This window comes from Micropterus dolomieu, linkage group LG17 (assembly GCF_021292245.1).
Source record: "Micropterus dolomieu isolate WLL.071019.BEF.003 ecotype Adirondacks linkage group LG17, ASM2129224v1, whole genome shotgun sequence".
In the NCBI taxonomy this organism is placed as follows: domain Eukaryota; kingdom Metazoa; phylum Chordata; class Actinopteri; order Centrarchiformes; family Centrarchidae; genus Micropterus; species Micropterus dolomieu.
In genome coordinates, this window is record NC_060166.1 from 28,688,716 (window position 1) to 28,704,355 (window position 15,640).

The following is a 15,640-nucleotide window of genomic DNA, read 5'->3' on the forward strand; positions in this document are numbered from 1 at the left end:
TGAGGATAGTGCTGAAGAGCGCAATAGTCCTTTGCAAACTAACATTTAACAGTTCCAACATCTCCAAAATGAGCTCACTCAGTGTAAAAGTCTGCTAAAAACCTTTCATTTAATTTGATCTTTCATCATTATGTTGTTATTTCAGTCAAAGCGTAGGCCTATTCTCACACAACAGTTACTGAAATTTGAGTTAAGAGTATTTTGTCCTGAGATAACTGGTACACATCCATATTAGGCTAATTATCGCTGGGATCAATATGTATCTTCTTTAGTGTCTGACTTCTTTTGTAAAGCGATGTCGCCTCATAGTCTATGTCCTTAAAAGGGATGAGCTCACACTTGGCAGCGGCGGAGTCTGCCAGAAGTTTGTGGGTGTAGGTTTTGAATTTGCATGGGTGTGTGTGTGTACTTTTATTAAACATTTTTCCACTGTACTATATTTATCTGATGGCTACAGTTATTTTACTAAGATTGTACATAAAAAATAACAAATACTGTTATAATAGACTAAACAAAACTATATGAAGTAGTTGGACCTATAACCACCTGCTCCAGATGATAGGTCATACATACAATGAATTAAAACATCTCCCGAAAGAGAGATGACTCAGAAACATGGACACATTTTAAACATGTAACAACAAATAATCCTTTACATATGTTCACATACTTACAAGTACATGTTTCAAGCAATATTCCCACCACTGTTTGTGTGTGTGTGTGTGTGTGTGTGTGTGTGTGCACGCATGAGCATGTGCACATCTGCGTACACTTCCATGCATGTATAGTTTGTGTGTGTGTGTGTGTGTGTGTGTGTGTGTGTGTGTGTGTGTGTGTGTGACTGTTAGAGCTTTTCCTGTGTTAACCACGTGGCTCAGACAGGGTTAATAAAAAGGTCACATTCACTTCTGGGTTTCCTTTCTTCTTCGGAGTCCAAACGCTGGTAAGACCCTGACAGCAAGTGACTGTATTTAAAAATCTCATTGTCGCGGCTTTTTATTTGTTGTACTTTTTCAAATAAATTGTACTTAAGTACACAGAAGTTGCTGCTTTATGTCTTATTTATGTCCTGTATCAGCATTATTTTAAGAAACATTACTGTCAAACACTGTGGATGTGACTGATAAGCTGTTTTCATATGTCTCAGATATAAAATAATGTTAGAGAATGTTCTTTGTGTCAAATTTAATTTGTGAAGACCTGCCTTTACTCAACCCGCCATGTCTTCAGTGTTTGCGGTGGAGCGACCAGAAGCTACTGATGTACAGTGTTGTCACCCATAAAGTAGAAAGCACTACTAAACTTAACTACACAGTGTAGTGTTTCCTACTTTATGGATGAGTATACTGTTGGCTGCAGAGAAATGTAAAAGAAGAAACCAACGGATTGTGTGAAAGATTTTAAAACTAGTAGGCCTGTCATGAAAACCTGCTGAATTTCTCTGTTGTGTTTGTCGTTTAATCTTGTATTGTGTTCATTTAATGCAAATTGATAGAATAATGGTAAATGGAAAGCCTGTCAGAATAGATAAGAATTTAAATCAACATAGTAAAATCATAAACCAGTAGTTGAGATCTTTAGATAAAAGCACGCAGTTAAGCATTGTACAAATTCAAGTTTATTTTAAGTTTCTTGCATTTACATTTCCATAAGAATTGCTGAAATTCTCAAAAACAAAAAAATATAATTTCTTATACTTTCTCCATATGAAAAAACTATGAATATATAAAGAGGATATAAGGCAAAAATGGACATACTATATAAATACACTGGTCTGCAAAAAACTGAGACTAGAAGCATATTGTTAAGGCTAAAATAATGTATCCATTGCCATCAGGAATGATTGAAACGATTACAATTTGTTCATATTGTAATGCATTTATGTATCATTTTGGCTTGAGTTAAAGATCTTCCGTGCTGAGTTGTTTACGTTTTTTAAAATATACATGCTTTGTAATTTTTTTTCACCAAATGATTTGTCATTTTTGTTAATATTTTTCAATAAAGAATTATCTGAATTGAATGATGAGAACTCTTCACTTTGCTGCATCTTGATCAATACTGGTGAATTAGTTGCTTACAGTATTTGCATAGACAATCATTGTTTTGCAATCAAAAGCAAGTGCAGCGCAGTGCTTGTCTATAACATAAAAAATAAAAAAGATGTATTTTGACACATAAAAATGTCCATTTTTAAAAAAATAAAAACTGCTAATTTCTCACTGTGTCTGAGACTTGGCATTTGTAGCAAACATCCTACTGGAGCGGGGCCTTTTCTTCTAATCCCAGGGCAGTGGCTGCAGGAAGTTTGATGGAACCAAACCTCGTCGTCCACACAGATCCCCCTTAAAATTGAGATGACAGTTAAACTTCTGTGCAAAAGTCAGTGTAAGAACTAAGCACCGATCATTGTAATTGTAGAGATGAAACTCACATAGTAAAATCCGTCTTGATCCATCTCACCTAACACATATATAATGTCTCCTGAACGAAAACCAAGTTCAACCTTTGAGAGACAAAAATAGAAAAAAAATATTGTTTTGAAAATATTACCACAAACCATATTGTTGTATTTGAAACAATAGATAAGAATGGACTTGTACAAAGTGGTTAAAACATAAAGTGGTTCATGTGTCATTATAGTGCGTACTTCACTGTCCATGTTGGGTGAACTCTCCCACGGATCATAGTCAAATAAGGCCACCATTCGTCGAACAATCACATCATCAGGGATGCTGGCTACGTCGCTCAAACTTGGCGTTAGAGACATATCTGTGGGCCAAAATAAAAAAATTTGAAATCAAACAACTTTAGTGCTAGAAATCAATGTGCACAAACCTCAGAGAAATAACTGTTTAAAAGCTTACATACATGTGTAAACTACTGCATTGAATTGTATTCACTTTATTTAAAAGATAAATTTTTCTGGCAATGAACTCAAGATTTCTGTATTACTTTTACTTCATCTTATTTGTTGTAGTATCTTTTTTTATCTTCAGTAACTTCCTACGGTTACAAACATTCTCCCCAGGGAGCAGCTCAGTGCAAAGAAGCCTTCCTGTAACCCCTACGTTACTGTTCTGCCAGCTTGTTAAAACACAATATCCTGCAGAGACAGAGGTTATACCTGTGTGGTCCACAGGCAGGAATCCCTGCTGCATGAGTAGATGCTTCAGGTACTCGTCGTCCACTGGGATTTCAGCCACCATGTTACTTGGTACATAACCGGAGAGACCACCAGACTCACCATGAAAGAAACCATCATTGTCTTTGTCTCCAAACACCTAATGCATGGAGAGAGTTAGTTTTATGACTTTATTTTAAGTTTTGGAAGAAGAAGAAAATATGCATGTGTATATATGCATGTTGCAGCAGTTACAGAATAAGTAAAAAGGCAGCAAATTGCATCAATCAGATGGAAATGGTGACAGGAAATATAGAAGAAAAGCTCATATCTTTGTACACACAAACAGGAAACACCATGTTCTTTCAAAGAAGTTTTTCAACTGATGATGTGAGGAAATACAACTCAAGCATACAGTATGAGTCGTCCATGCCAATGCACTTGAAGAGAACAATAAAAAAAGTTGTACAGGATTTTTCATCCACAATTTTTACATTAAGTTGCTAAAGTAGAAGACAGCACAACATTTTTACCTTGATTATCTGGCCTGGTACAAAAGGCAGCTCCTCTGCAGCCGTGTCATGGTTGGGAGACATTGCAGCAGGATTATATGGGTAAAGTGCCACAAAGAGTCGGACGGTGGGTATGGACACCTGGCTCGCAGTCTCAAGTTCCCATTCTATGAGTTCCTCCGGAGTAACAATCCTTACTTCATCTGGGTATATCAAAACATCCAACTCCAGACTTGTCTCCATTTACAGCAGCGTGAGCGCTTGACTGTCCACAGACAGATGGCTGCTGTAGACTGCTCTCCTTACCCTTATCCTAATTTGAAGTAACTAAGCTAAGCAGAAGGCACAGTAATCCTCTTTGAAGCAAGTAGAGATACATTGGTTGAGCACTGCCTGTTGCACTGTAAGACTGTGCAATGCAAAGAAATTTTCTTTAAAAAGAAACCACTAATATGTTATCTGTCTCGTTATTTTAGGCTGCTTCTAAATTGTGGCAGCTGAGAGATCTCCTAGTGTCTGTCATATGCTACTAAATTGTATATAATAAATACATATCTGAGAAAAGGTGTCATGGAAATAGAGGTTTTCCAAAAGTGCACTGAAAAATCATCAGTTTTTAAAGGTAGATTTTTGCGGTTTATTTTTCAGGAGAAATAAATTTATCCTCTTAGAAAACAATTAAGTTGAAGGATAAATGAGAGAATAAATAAAAATCTGACTTTTTTTGGATAGGCTCTGATCTTATGGGCCTGACCTCTGCATTTACTTGGCACAAGATAAGGTGGTGAAACTACACAATACAATAAAAAATAAATGTCTCAATGTCCTTCTACACTTCAAGCCATATCAGTGCAATATTCATGTCTTTGAAACATTAAGCTATGGTTAAGTGTGAAGAGACAGTGTTATTTTTTTGGCCTGACTCCTCCTCCTATCCTCTTGACCCAGTTTACACGTTACTGAAAGTCAAGAGTTCCTCTCTTGACCTCTGGTCAGGTCAGCAGGTGATAATCTCTTCCTGCAGAGGAAGAAAGGCTTCAACACCATGTGTTTGTGTGTGGGAGAGAGAAAGAGAGAGAGAAAGTATTGAGAGATGGACGGGAGAAAAACAAAGAAAGGTGGAAATTGGTGACCTCTCATAACACTACTACTAAAAAGAATGTAGGTGGTTTTATTCCCTCTCAAATGTATCAATTTATGTATTATTTTAATTTACACACACCCACCTCTTGGCCTTCACAATTTTTAGATTAACTATGTTATGGGAAATAAATTTAGTATTATTCATGCTCCTCGTTCACTGTTACATTCATGTGTGCTCTCCCAAACAGGGCATCACACTAACAAATCTCCATAGTCTCATCTTTGACAAATAAGCTAATGGAATTTTATAAATTGTGAGCTGCTGATAAAAATTAACCATTTAATATTTGTTTTAACTTGCATGTGTTCCTCCATTAGTTGTTAATTAGATTTTAGTTAGTTTTTATTTAGGTTCGGTCATTTGCCTCATTTCCTAATGCTTTGGCACAACCTCATTACTTTGTGTACCTTTTATTTATATATTCAATAATGTATTTTGCATACATTCCACATATAGTTTTTAAGCCTAATAGCCTTTGCCTGTTTTTAGTTTTGTGATTAACAGTTTTTGTTCGTTCTTCTCCTATCTATTGTATTAGGATATATAGTACTATACATAAAAAAATATATTGCTACTGAATATACAATTGTCCTTATAGGAATAAAAAGTTGATGCCGATGAATGGTTGTTCTCGGTCAGTGTTCCTTTATAAACTGCTGACCAGAGAACAGTTTAATTCATGAATGTTTTAAAAGACAGTCCTGTGGTTTCAGATGCTTTTTCACAACAACAAAATCTTCAACTTTTAGAATCCCACTGCAGAACATGATGTCTTATCCTCAGACACGTTCATTTCCATTTTGACCAGAAGAGGGCTGTGTGACAGTAGTCTCTTCATCTGCTTGAGTAGCTCACATTGCTAGTTTGGTCAAATTAAATAGTGACTCTAAGTGTGGTGCTGAATATCAAGAAGCTGTGATATAAAACTGCTACCTTTGATAAGCATGTGCTGCACTCCCTATGCTTATAAAATAGCTGCACAAATCGAACCTCACCAGCAGAGTTTCCCCTTTGCTCACTAGCATTTTGGCCTTGAGGAGGGGAAATGCTGTGATCTCAGATTACAGTCCAGTGAAGCCCTGCCACCATGCAAAAATGATTATGTCATGATTCAATATGTCAAATCAAAATGTGGGATGTTGATAGAAATACTGACAACAGTCTATTCAGGATATCAGAATCTGTGAGGCATTATGCTTACAGTAAACAATCATCCAGTCTTTAAACTCAATCTAGCCTTCCAACCAAATATTACTTTCCCTTAAAAAATATTATGAGAATGGAAGGAAAAAGTAAAACAATCTTAACCTTGTTGATCTGATTTATCACTACTCTACCCCTGATGAAAAGGACAAAACCCCTGCCAGGTATAGGCAGCATTTGAGAAAATAATGCAATACAAGGAACAGCACACGTTACCATCCAATCCCTCTGATAATCTAGAAGCTCCCAAAATACTAAAAAGTATCCCAAGGTTCCCCAGATACAATATGTGCCCATTAGAACCTCTCCCACAAGGCAGCAGCTTCTTACAATGTATGCTCTTGAGGACTCCTCATAAAATTTTATTTGTTTGCCCATTTTGTGACCTGTCGAGAAACACTTCTGATCCGCTGCTCTCAGGGTTACTGAAGTTCACTCTAGTTATAAGCATGTACAGTGAAAAAACCCTGCACAGTACTGGCCCAAGGGTGTAATTTACACTTGTGTTAGGGGGACATGTCCCCCTCACTTTGATTGTTTCTGGTTGATTTTCTTACTTAAGTATCTTTTAACTAATTCATCTTACTGTCCAGGCGCCATAGGCCAGATGAGAGTAGATCAGAGTTGCTAATAATTTTGTTAGTTGCCTTCAGTTATTACAGCGCGCTCAAAGCAATTATCTTAACGAGCAGCATCAAGTGCTTTTCAAACTTTATTTGTCCTGGGTTTGCCTCTCATGCTACATACAGGCTGCCCTACCTTAACAATAAAGGTTGTTGGGGGAGAGGAAGACTAGCAGACAGTACTCACGGCTCAACAGGCACTGCCAGCTTCATATATATATATGTATATATATATGTATATATATATATAAAAGTTCCCCCTCTCACCCCTGGGGGGGGGTTTGAAGGTTCTGCTCCTTGGACATTCCTCTCGACAGAGACCTCTGATGTTTTACCTGGAATCTGCTGTAGCCACTCTCCCAGTTTGGGGTTCACAGCCCCCACTGCTCCGATTACCACTGGCACCACTGCCACCACTTCCTCTTACTTTCCACATCTTTTCTAGCTCCTCTTTCAGCCCTTGGTATTTCCCAAGCTTCTCGTGTTCCTTCTGCTTGATGTTGCTGTCGCTTGGGATTGCAACATCTATCACTGCAGCCTTCTTCTGCTGTTTGTCGATCAACACGATGTTTGGTTGGTTAGCTATTACCAGTTTGTCAGTCTGGGTCTTGAAGTCCCACAGGATCTTAGCTCGGTCATTCTCAACTGTCTTAGGAGGTGTCTTCCATTTTGACCTTGGGACTTCCAGCCCATACTCATGGCAGATGTTCCTGTATACCATACCAGCTACCTGGTTATGGCGTTCCAAGTACGCACTTCCTGCCTGCATCTTTACACCCTGCTGTTATGTGCTGTACTGTCTCAGGGGCATCCTTGCACAGTCTGCACCTGGGGTCCTGTCTGGTGTGGTAGACCCCAGCCTCTATTGATCTTGTACTGAGTGCCTGTTCTATTGCCGCCATGATTAGTGCTTCTGTGCTGTCCTTCAGTCCGGCCTTTTCCAGCCACTGTTAGGATTTCTTGATATCAGCCATTTCTTCTATTTGTCTGTGGTATATGCCGTGCAGCGGCTTGTAAACTGCATACATATTAACACATCAATAATAATGATCCAATAACATAATAATATATTATATTATAATATTATATAATAATAATAATACAACACTGAAAGTAGTAAATCTGCATTACAAGTAGCCTACTTTGGGTACTTGAAGTACATTTTGTTGCTAATATTTTGTTCTTTTACTTGAATGCAGAACTTTTACAGTGGTATGGTATTGCTACTAAAGTAAATTACCTGAATACTTCCTTTGCTACTGGATCTGGGTTGCATTGAAATTATGTCCATTGTCCAAATTTAATTGTGTTTTCGGTCCAGATTGACTGAGATATGTGGACTTTAGACTATGTCAAACAGTGATTTTATGCCAACTCTGTTTAGGACTCGTTCCATTATGAGGTTGAAATCAAATGGTGACCATTGTGCTTTAACCCCCTGCTCCACCAGCAGCCTCCATAGTAAGATGCTGTGTCACACCTACACCCACTCATCATCATTCAGTTGGTAAAGGCCTCTGCCTCCAGTGGACTCCATTTCCCACAAGGCCTTTAGCCCAGCTGCTCCCATCTATCCGTTCCTATGGTGGCCCTCTGGTTCCCATGTATGGAGTGTTACATCACTGGCACAGACACCCACCTTTCTGAGTGATGACGCAGCCGAGGGAGAGAGAGTGTGTGAGGAGGAGGAGGAGGAGGAAGGGTAAGGGAGGGAGGGAGAGTGGAGAAGGTGTCCCGTCTGCACGGAGCACAGACAGACAGCAGGGAACAGCTGCAGCATTAGGTTCGCGTAGGATTTCACTGCATTGCGATTTAAAATATCAATCATTTCATCCCCAAAACCCAAGTAGAGCAGCTCGACACAGCAACCAAATATCATTTAAAACATGGTTGATCGCGAGCAGCTGGTGCAGAAAGCCAGGCTGGCTGAACAGGCGGAGAGGTATGATGATATGGCAGCTGCTATGAAATCGGTAAGTCCATTCAAAAAAAGAAAGATAATAATTATGACTATATGAATAGTGTGTTACCACTGCTCTGTTTGCGTAAAGGCGCGCCCCGCAATCTCGACTGTGTTGGCTGTAAATCTGTGGTTACACCGGCTTGATATTACAATTAAACACCATAGAAAAGTAATGCTTAATATCTGTATTGTCTTGTCGCCAGTTCATCGACAGCTCAGTGCCTTTTTTCCCCTTCTGAGTCGAGTCCAAATCGCCTGCTCCTTGGGCGGTGCCTTTCTGTCGGCCGTACTCGTTCAATGAAGGGATATTGCAATGAAATGCACACAGGCCTGAGCTAAGTGAGAGGCTCGGATCATATAATGGCTCTGCTTTACTACATTTGCTACTTTTTCTCCCTTTTTACCTTCCCACCTCTCCTCCCTACATTATACCGAATGCATTAAAGCTACTGCTGCTGGGAACCATGTGTGGTTGGTTGCTCGGGAAAAAAGCCCATCGACTGCTCCTGCTGCTCCCTCCCCCCTCCTCCACTTCTTTTTCCTCTCTTTGTCACATTAATTAAAATAACATACATCCTCAAAATCTGCTCATTTTTCATACCTGTTTGTATGGCTTACATGCGTTTTTTGAGAATGCTTGCTTCATAGAAATGCTCCAAAAGAGCCATTAAACTGCTCTTTTCTCTAAACAAACGTAGGAGGCAGCAGAATCTCTCTAGAATATTCTTTGTCATATTGCAGAGAGTCAATATGATCAGATTTGATTGGGCTTCGTTTTCTCCTGTCCTGTTCGCTGTAGTCCTCATACACACATACGTGTGCTGTATGTGATTCCTCCCAACATCCAGCAGCAATTTGAAGTCATTTTGAGTTAATGACCTTGATTATATGGTGTAATATTTAATGCAAAGAGGATTACATGAGTGGCCTGCCTCACTGGATCTTTCTCAGCTCTTATTGGCCAGTGTTCAGGACAGAACCTTTGTCTGCTTTTCTTTTTTTTTTTTCTCTGCCCCCCTTAAGAAATTCTGGGAACTGGATTCACCAGTGGGTTAAAAAAACTGCTGTGTCACACCAGCTCACACTGGAACCAATAGCATCCTGGCGTCCTGGGAGTTTTAGCAGGGCCTGTATGAGCTCACTTATAGATTAAAATCGCTATACCTGCTTTATAGTAGGGGAACATTTTGTCTAATGTTCCTCAGGGTAGATGGAGTGAACCCCCGTGGGTCGTTTGTCATCAAGGGTTTCTGGTTGCAGGAGGTGGGATGATGTGTGTTCAGGGAGGGCTTCCTTTCCCTTTAAACAATCTGCCATGTCAGTGCGGTTCAAACTGGGCCCTTTTGCAGGGGTGTGTACTCTCTAATCAAAGGGAATCCCTTGCCATTGCAGCCAGAAATGACATATGATAGCTGATCTTTGTCTTGTCTTCATGCTATTATTTTCATTACTGATCGATCTAGCGATTATTTTCTAATCGGTAGATCATAACATGTCTTGATTTCTCTGACCAATAGTTCAAAAACTAGATATATTTATAGCTTTCACAGAAGACTAAGAAAACAAGAAAATATTCACATTTGTGAAGCTCAAATGAGTGAAGTTTTTCGATTTTGCCTACAAAAAATATCCCGAACAGTTGGAGATAAATTTACTTAATCAACTAATTAATTAATCGACTAATTGATTCAGCTCTAGATATGCGTGTTTTTAGCTCTAAATGGGGATTTTGGTAGTTTTTATGTATTATAATTAATGTCATGGAGCCCTTAAAAATCAGTCTGATGCATTTTCAGCTAATTTTTATCAACATAACTGTAATCCAAGTGACACAGTAGTGAGCTTCCCAAACATCAGTGCATTATATTTAGAGTGTTGACCATTGATTCTGTAAAAAAGCAACAGTTGAGTCACTTGATTAATAGAAATCTGCTTCATTTGATTGTAAATTGCACATGTTTGTTGTTTGCATGCAGTAGGTTTGTGTTACAGACAGAATGAAGGTGCCTCCATCTCTATAGGTTCAGCCTTGCTTTCCATCCACTCAGTGTGAGTGACGTCGGCAATCCTGCGCCATCTTTGTGCTCTTCTGGCTGAGCAGTGAATGTCAAAACTGAGAAATGATAAGTGTTAGTACATCAAGGAGGAGCTTTTCAGAAAAATAAGCTATATATATAATATTATGAGTCCCTGTGCACTTATGTCTCTGACACTCTGACAGAAATCATATTCCAACACAAGGTAGCTCTTCCAATCAAATAACCCTGAGAAATACGGTCTTTTTATAGTAACATAGCCTATTTGACAAGCACCCAACTATCAAACTGATCTGTCAAAATCTAAATTTAACAATCTAACTCAGAGTGATGTCACACGTGGTGATTTAGACAGGTAAAAAGGTCAGTATGAGCTGAAGAGAAGGTCACTGGGACACGTGAACTGCCTGTGCAGTGATGGTTTTCACTTACAGTGCAGCGGAGTGCTTGTGGGAACATTTTAGCCATCTCCAGCCTTCCTTTCACCTTGCTCCCCTTTCCTTTCCCAACCCCCCCACTGCCGCTGACTATCAAGAATATTTTTCTCAGTAACTGGCATTAGCTGTCCATGGGGCTGCGGTAGCTACTGGTGCACTAAATTAATGGATTGGAATGGAAACTGGAACTTGCACATGACATGAAATATTACTCCTTTTCTGTGCTGTGAACTGTACTGTTGGTCCAAATTCTTGTGGTTGGTGTATTAAGCTGACGCCACAGGGGCGCCCCTCCAATGTAGCATCTTAAAGTGCTTCTTTGTTTCCTATCAATAATGAATTTACAGTGAGATAAATCAAAGACAAGCAGAAAATCCTGAGCAACTGGAACCATAAAATGATTGGCATTTTTGCCAAACTAGTATGTTAGTTTTTCTTGGATGATATTTTCTCATTCTTTTTTTGTATAATCAAGGATGGTGCTCTTCCTTCTTTTAGGTAACAGAGCTGAACGAGGCCCTGTCCAACGAGGAGAGGAACCTCCTGTCTGTGGCCTACAAGAACGTGGTTGGGGCCCGTCGCTCCTCCTGGAGGGTGATCTCCAGCATCGAGCAGAAGACCTCGGCTGATGGCAATGAAAAGAAGATTGAGATGGTCAGGGCCTACCGGGAGAAGATTGAGAAAGAGCTGGAGGCCGTGTGCCAGGATGTGCTGAACCTTCTGGACAACTTCCTGATCAAGAACTGCAGCGAGACGCAGCACGAGAGCAAGGTGTTCTACCTGAAGATGAAGGGCGACTACTACCGGTACCTGGCCGAGGTGGCCACAGGCGAGAAGAGGGCCACTGTGGTGGAGTCGTCGGAAAAGGCCTACAACGAGGCCCACGAGATCAGCAAGGAGCACATGCAGCCCACCCACCCCATCCGCTTGGGCTTAGCTCTCAACTACTCAGTGTTTTACTACGAGATCCAGAACGCCCCGGAGCAGGCCTGTCATCTGGCCAAGACCGCCTTCGACGACGCCATCGCCGAGCTCGACACCCTCAACGAGGACTCCTACAAAGACTCCACTCTCATCATGCAGCTGCTCCGAGACAACTTGACACTGTGGACAAGTGACCAGCAGGATGACGAGGGAGGGGAGGGCAACAATTAAAGAGAAACCACACTTACCACAAAAAATATATGAAGGGCCGGTGGACTTTGGCAGCCGCTTTTGCCGATGATACTACCGCAGCAGCAGTTCTTTATTTTTCCATGTGTTAAAAGAAAAGAATCAAAAGAGAGGTGAGAGTGGAGGTTAAATCTTAGTTTAAATATATATAGAAATATATATACAGTTGAAAGGGGCCTCCGTCTTCTTGATTTTCTCTTTGACATTTGCCAAAACCACTGATATGTCAATCAGCCTGAAGTGGTTGTTGTTGGATTGAAATGGCAGCCTCACACTGGCATTGGAACTGATCTTGTTCTGTCAAGATAAGCTGCTTAGTTAGGGTTTTGCGTGATAGGGATGCATTTGAGTCACTTGAGAGAGAAAATGCTTGAATGGGAATGCCTCACAAAACTAGTTTGCATTGGTTCCAGTAGTAGTCTATATGAGAAAGGGCCCCGAAAGCCGTTGACATTAAACTGACACTAATATTGAGAAAAGAGAATAATTTTAACCAATTCATTCCCCCCAGTTTTGAAAGGTTAAATTACATGGCAGTGAAAATGGTCTGGATAGGAAAAATTGATTCCCCTCTTTCTGCCCAAAGTGTATTTGGCATCTCACAGATTAGTCTGTTATGTCACGGGAACCATAGATTCTTTTGGAGGTGAAGATTAACTAAAGCAGAGACTTAACAATATAAAACCAAAAAAATGACAAAAAAAAAACAAATAAAAGCAGCTTCAGAGTTTGTGGTTTACTTCTGTGTTTGTTTTATTAAATGCACTTGCCTACTATACTGTTTCTTCAGTGTAAGATGATGACAACAATAATATCAATTATTCAATATTGTGCATGCTGGTGATGTATTTATATACAGTAGCTTGACTTTATTAACTTATACTGTGGGTGTTAAGTATTCATATGATTGAGAAAAACAGGCTTTGTCTGATGTTAATTTCTAATTTATTTTGTTATGTTATGGTTTTTGATTTGCTATACCAAAATGGTGATCGTAAAAATTGACCTGTAATGGGCGTTGCTATAGTGACATGCAATATGTGTATTTAATTTGTTAATGAAAGAAAAAAAAGGAAGATAAAAAACTCACCAGTGATCGCTTAATCTTACCAGCTGGTGTTTGTCACAATTGAAGTATGGTTATGATATATTTTGTTCTTTGAACAATATTTAAGTACTTTTTTCTGTCATGCTATCCAGTTTAATAATGGTGAAGTTTTCAGACTCAGTGTTTTTGTTATGAATTCACAAACATGGACCATATTTTATTTCTGACAGTATACACTTTTTTTTGGTTTGTTTGTTTTTATACATTTTAGCTGTTCCTGAGTGACAAAATATCTTGAATGTGAGTCATTATGTAGCAGTTGCACAAGAACCGAAATAATAGCTATGATAATAAAAAAGAATATGACTAAATTATACATGCACCATTTCTGTGGTGGTCGAGTGTATTGCTGTATCGTCACCCATGAGAACACTTTTGTTTTTAAGGAAAACCATTTAATAGAAATGCTTTGTTTTGTGCCCTGAGTACAGTATGTGCTTTCTTTTTGTGCCTGTATCATTATTTAATATGCCTCATTTGCAAGTTAACCTTTACGGGAAAAAAGGATTTATCTGCCAGTATTTGAAGTTCCTGCAAGCATGTGTGCAAGATGTAATATTTTCCCTTCAACGGTTCCTCACTTTTACATGTGTCGAATGGTTCTGCTCTCTGTACAGCACATAGATATGAATATTAAACACCAATGCACCAGTAGTGTCACAGGGAAAGCATAGGCAATTCAATAGAATTGGTTATTGATCAGCAAATGTGAGAATTCATGTCTTCAGAACAAACTTAGACAGTAGGGAGATGCTTAAGAGCACAGAAAGCTGCTGAACAGATTTATCTTCATAATGCTGCTAGTTCTATAGATTATTACATTAATATATTCATACAGATGGCAGTTTTGGGGACTTTATTTTTTATCTCAGATGTGATGGCTTAAGAGAGAAACCAAAAGCCTTAAGGTCAGTAACACAACCTCGTTCATGTATGCCAATTATGTCACCATCATGAGTCAACCTCCATGAGCTCACACTGTATGTCACAGCTGCTTAGATTTATTTTTAACGTAGTATAAAGTTGATTGTTTTGAAGGCTTGCCAGACAAATAGCATGAAATCCTAATACCAATCTGCACAACTGCTTATACAGCTTATGAATTTTAGAAGGGAGTTGAGTCCTACACCAGTTTTGTCTGTTAAAACAAGTGAAAACTTGGAATTTTTCTCTCACTTTTTTTGAAAAAATATGCCAGGAGACTTTCACCCATTGCCAAGAACACACGTTTGTGTTTTTTTCTCTTGTGGTTTGTGTTTTTATTTTTACGTTTTCATTATTTTGGATGTAGATCCTTGTTTCTGTGACATGAAAACATACAAATACAAGAAATGAGGAGAAAAGTATTATATTTTAATCACAAATTAGTTTAAAGAAAAGCTGACCTACTGGAAATTATCAAGAGGAGGGGCGATAGTTGAAAATGGATACAAACTGTATGATCTGAGGAATTTTTGGTTGCCATCTGTTGCCCATTAAAGTTATTTGTTTATCAGTATTATTCTATATTTTCATTTTTCTCTGTAGCCATTTACAGTCATGCCAGAAACACCACAGCTCATCTGCTTTTCATTCTGTAAGTTCATTACTGAACTGAGTTTTATAGCCAGTATGACATTATGTAACCCTTTGTGGGTCACATAACGGGTGTGTGTGGTATGTTTGTGTGTATGCATACATATCTGGATTGGTATGTGTGTACTGTATGTGCCTGCACCACTGCATGTGTTGAGAGTCTGTGGGAGAACATATGAGATGGAGTCTATATCATCTTCAGTGCAGAGACGCTGCCAGCTCACACAACAGCTACAGTATGTCTTATATGAGGCTGTTTTTAAGGCCGCTTTGCTAATCATTAACTAAATAAGAGCATAGATCAAAGAATACTGCTTCACAAGACAACAGGTTTTATGATCACAGAGGAGCACTGCTATAAAATAAAATCCTGCATCTCATGGTCGACAATGGAAGGAGCTTCTGCTTTTCTGAGGCTTTTAAATTGACATGCAAGAAGCACTTTTACACCCAAAGCTCGAGTTTATCTGCGTAATTATACATATCTGTGTGTTTCAAACTGAGCCAAGCCCTCACACTGATTGATAAGCTGAAGTGGCAAACCGCTGGATCGCCCACCCTCAGACTGCAGCCTCTTGCTGCAGCTTGCTGCACTGAACCTTTCATGAGATGAAATTCTCTGCTTTGAGCGGTCCTCCTCGCCAGCCAATAGCTGACAAACTCACTCTCCGCAGCCACCAATCCCGTTCCTGTTGCTAGGGCTATAATAAGTATCCCACTATTAGCCCGGCTCCTTGCTGCA

General features: G+C 39.3%; 2 protein-coding genes across 2 annotated transcripts; one reads left to right on the plus strand and one right to left on the minus strand.

The window, feature by feature from the left end:
• Positions 1–2,243: 2,243 nt before the first annotated feature.
• si:ch211-105f12.2 (RIMS-binding protein 2-like) lies at positions 2,244–3,879 on the minus strand. The gene is made up of 5 exons (XM_046072824.1): positions 3,658–3,879; positions 3,128–3,284; positions 2,651–2,772; positions 2,435–2,506; positions 2,244–2,345 (listed from the first exon to the last, which is right to left on the minus strand). Exons 1-5 carry the CDS (start codon positions 3,877–3,879, stop codon positions 2,280–2,282), a joined length of 639 nt encoding a protein of 212 aa, XP_045928780.1. The 3' UTR covers positions 2,244–2,279.
• Positions 3,880–8,357: 4,478 nt separating this feature from the next.
• On the plus strand, positions 8,358–14,821 carry ywhag2 (3-monooxygenase/tryptophan 5-monooxygenase activation protein, gamma polypeptide 2). The gene is made up of 2 exons (XM_046074548.1): positions 8,358–8,579; positions 11,541–14,821. The coding sequence occupies exons 1-2, from the start codon at positions 8,493–8,495 to the stop codon at positions 12,195–12,197; spliced, it is 744 nt and encodes a 247-aa protein (XP_045930504.1). The 5' UTR covers positions 8,358–8,492; the 3' UTR covers positions 12,198–14,821.
• Positions 14,822–15,640: the final 819 nt, after the last annotated feature.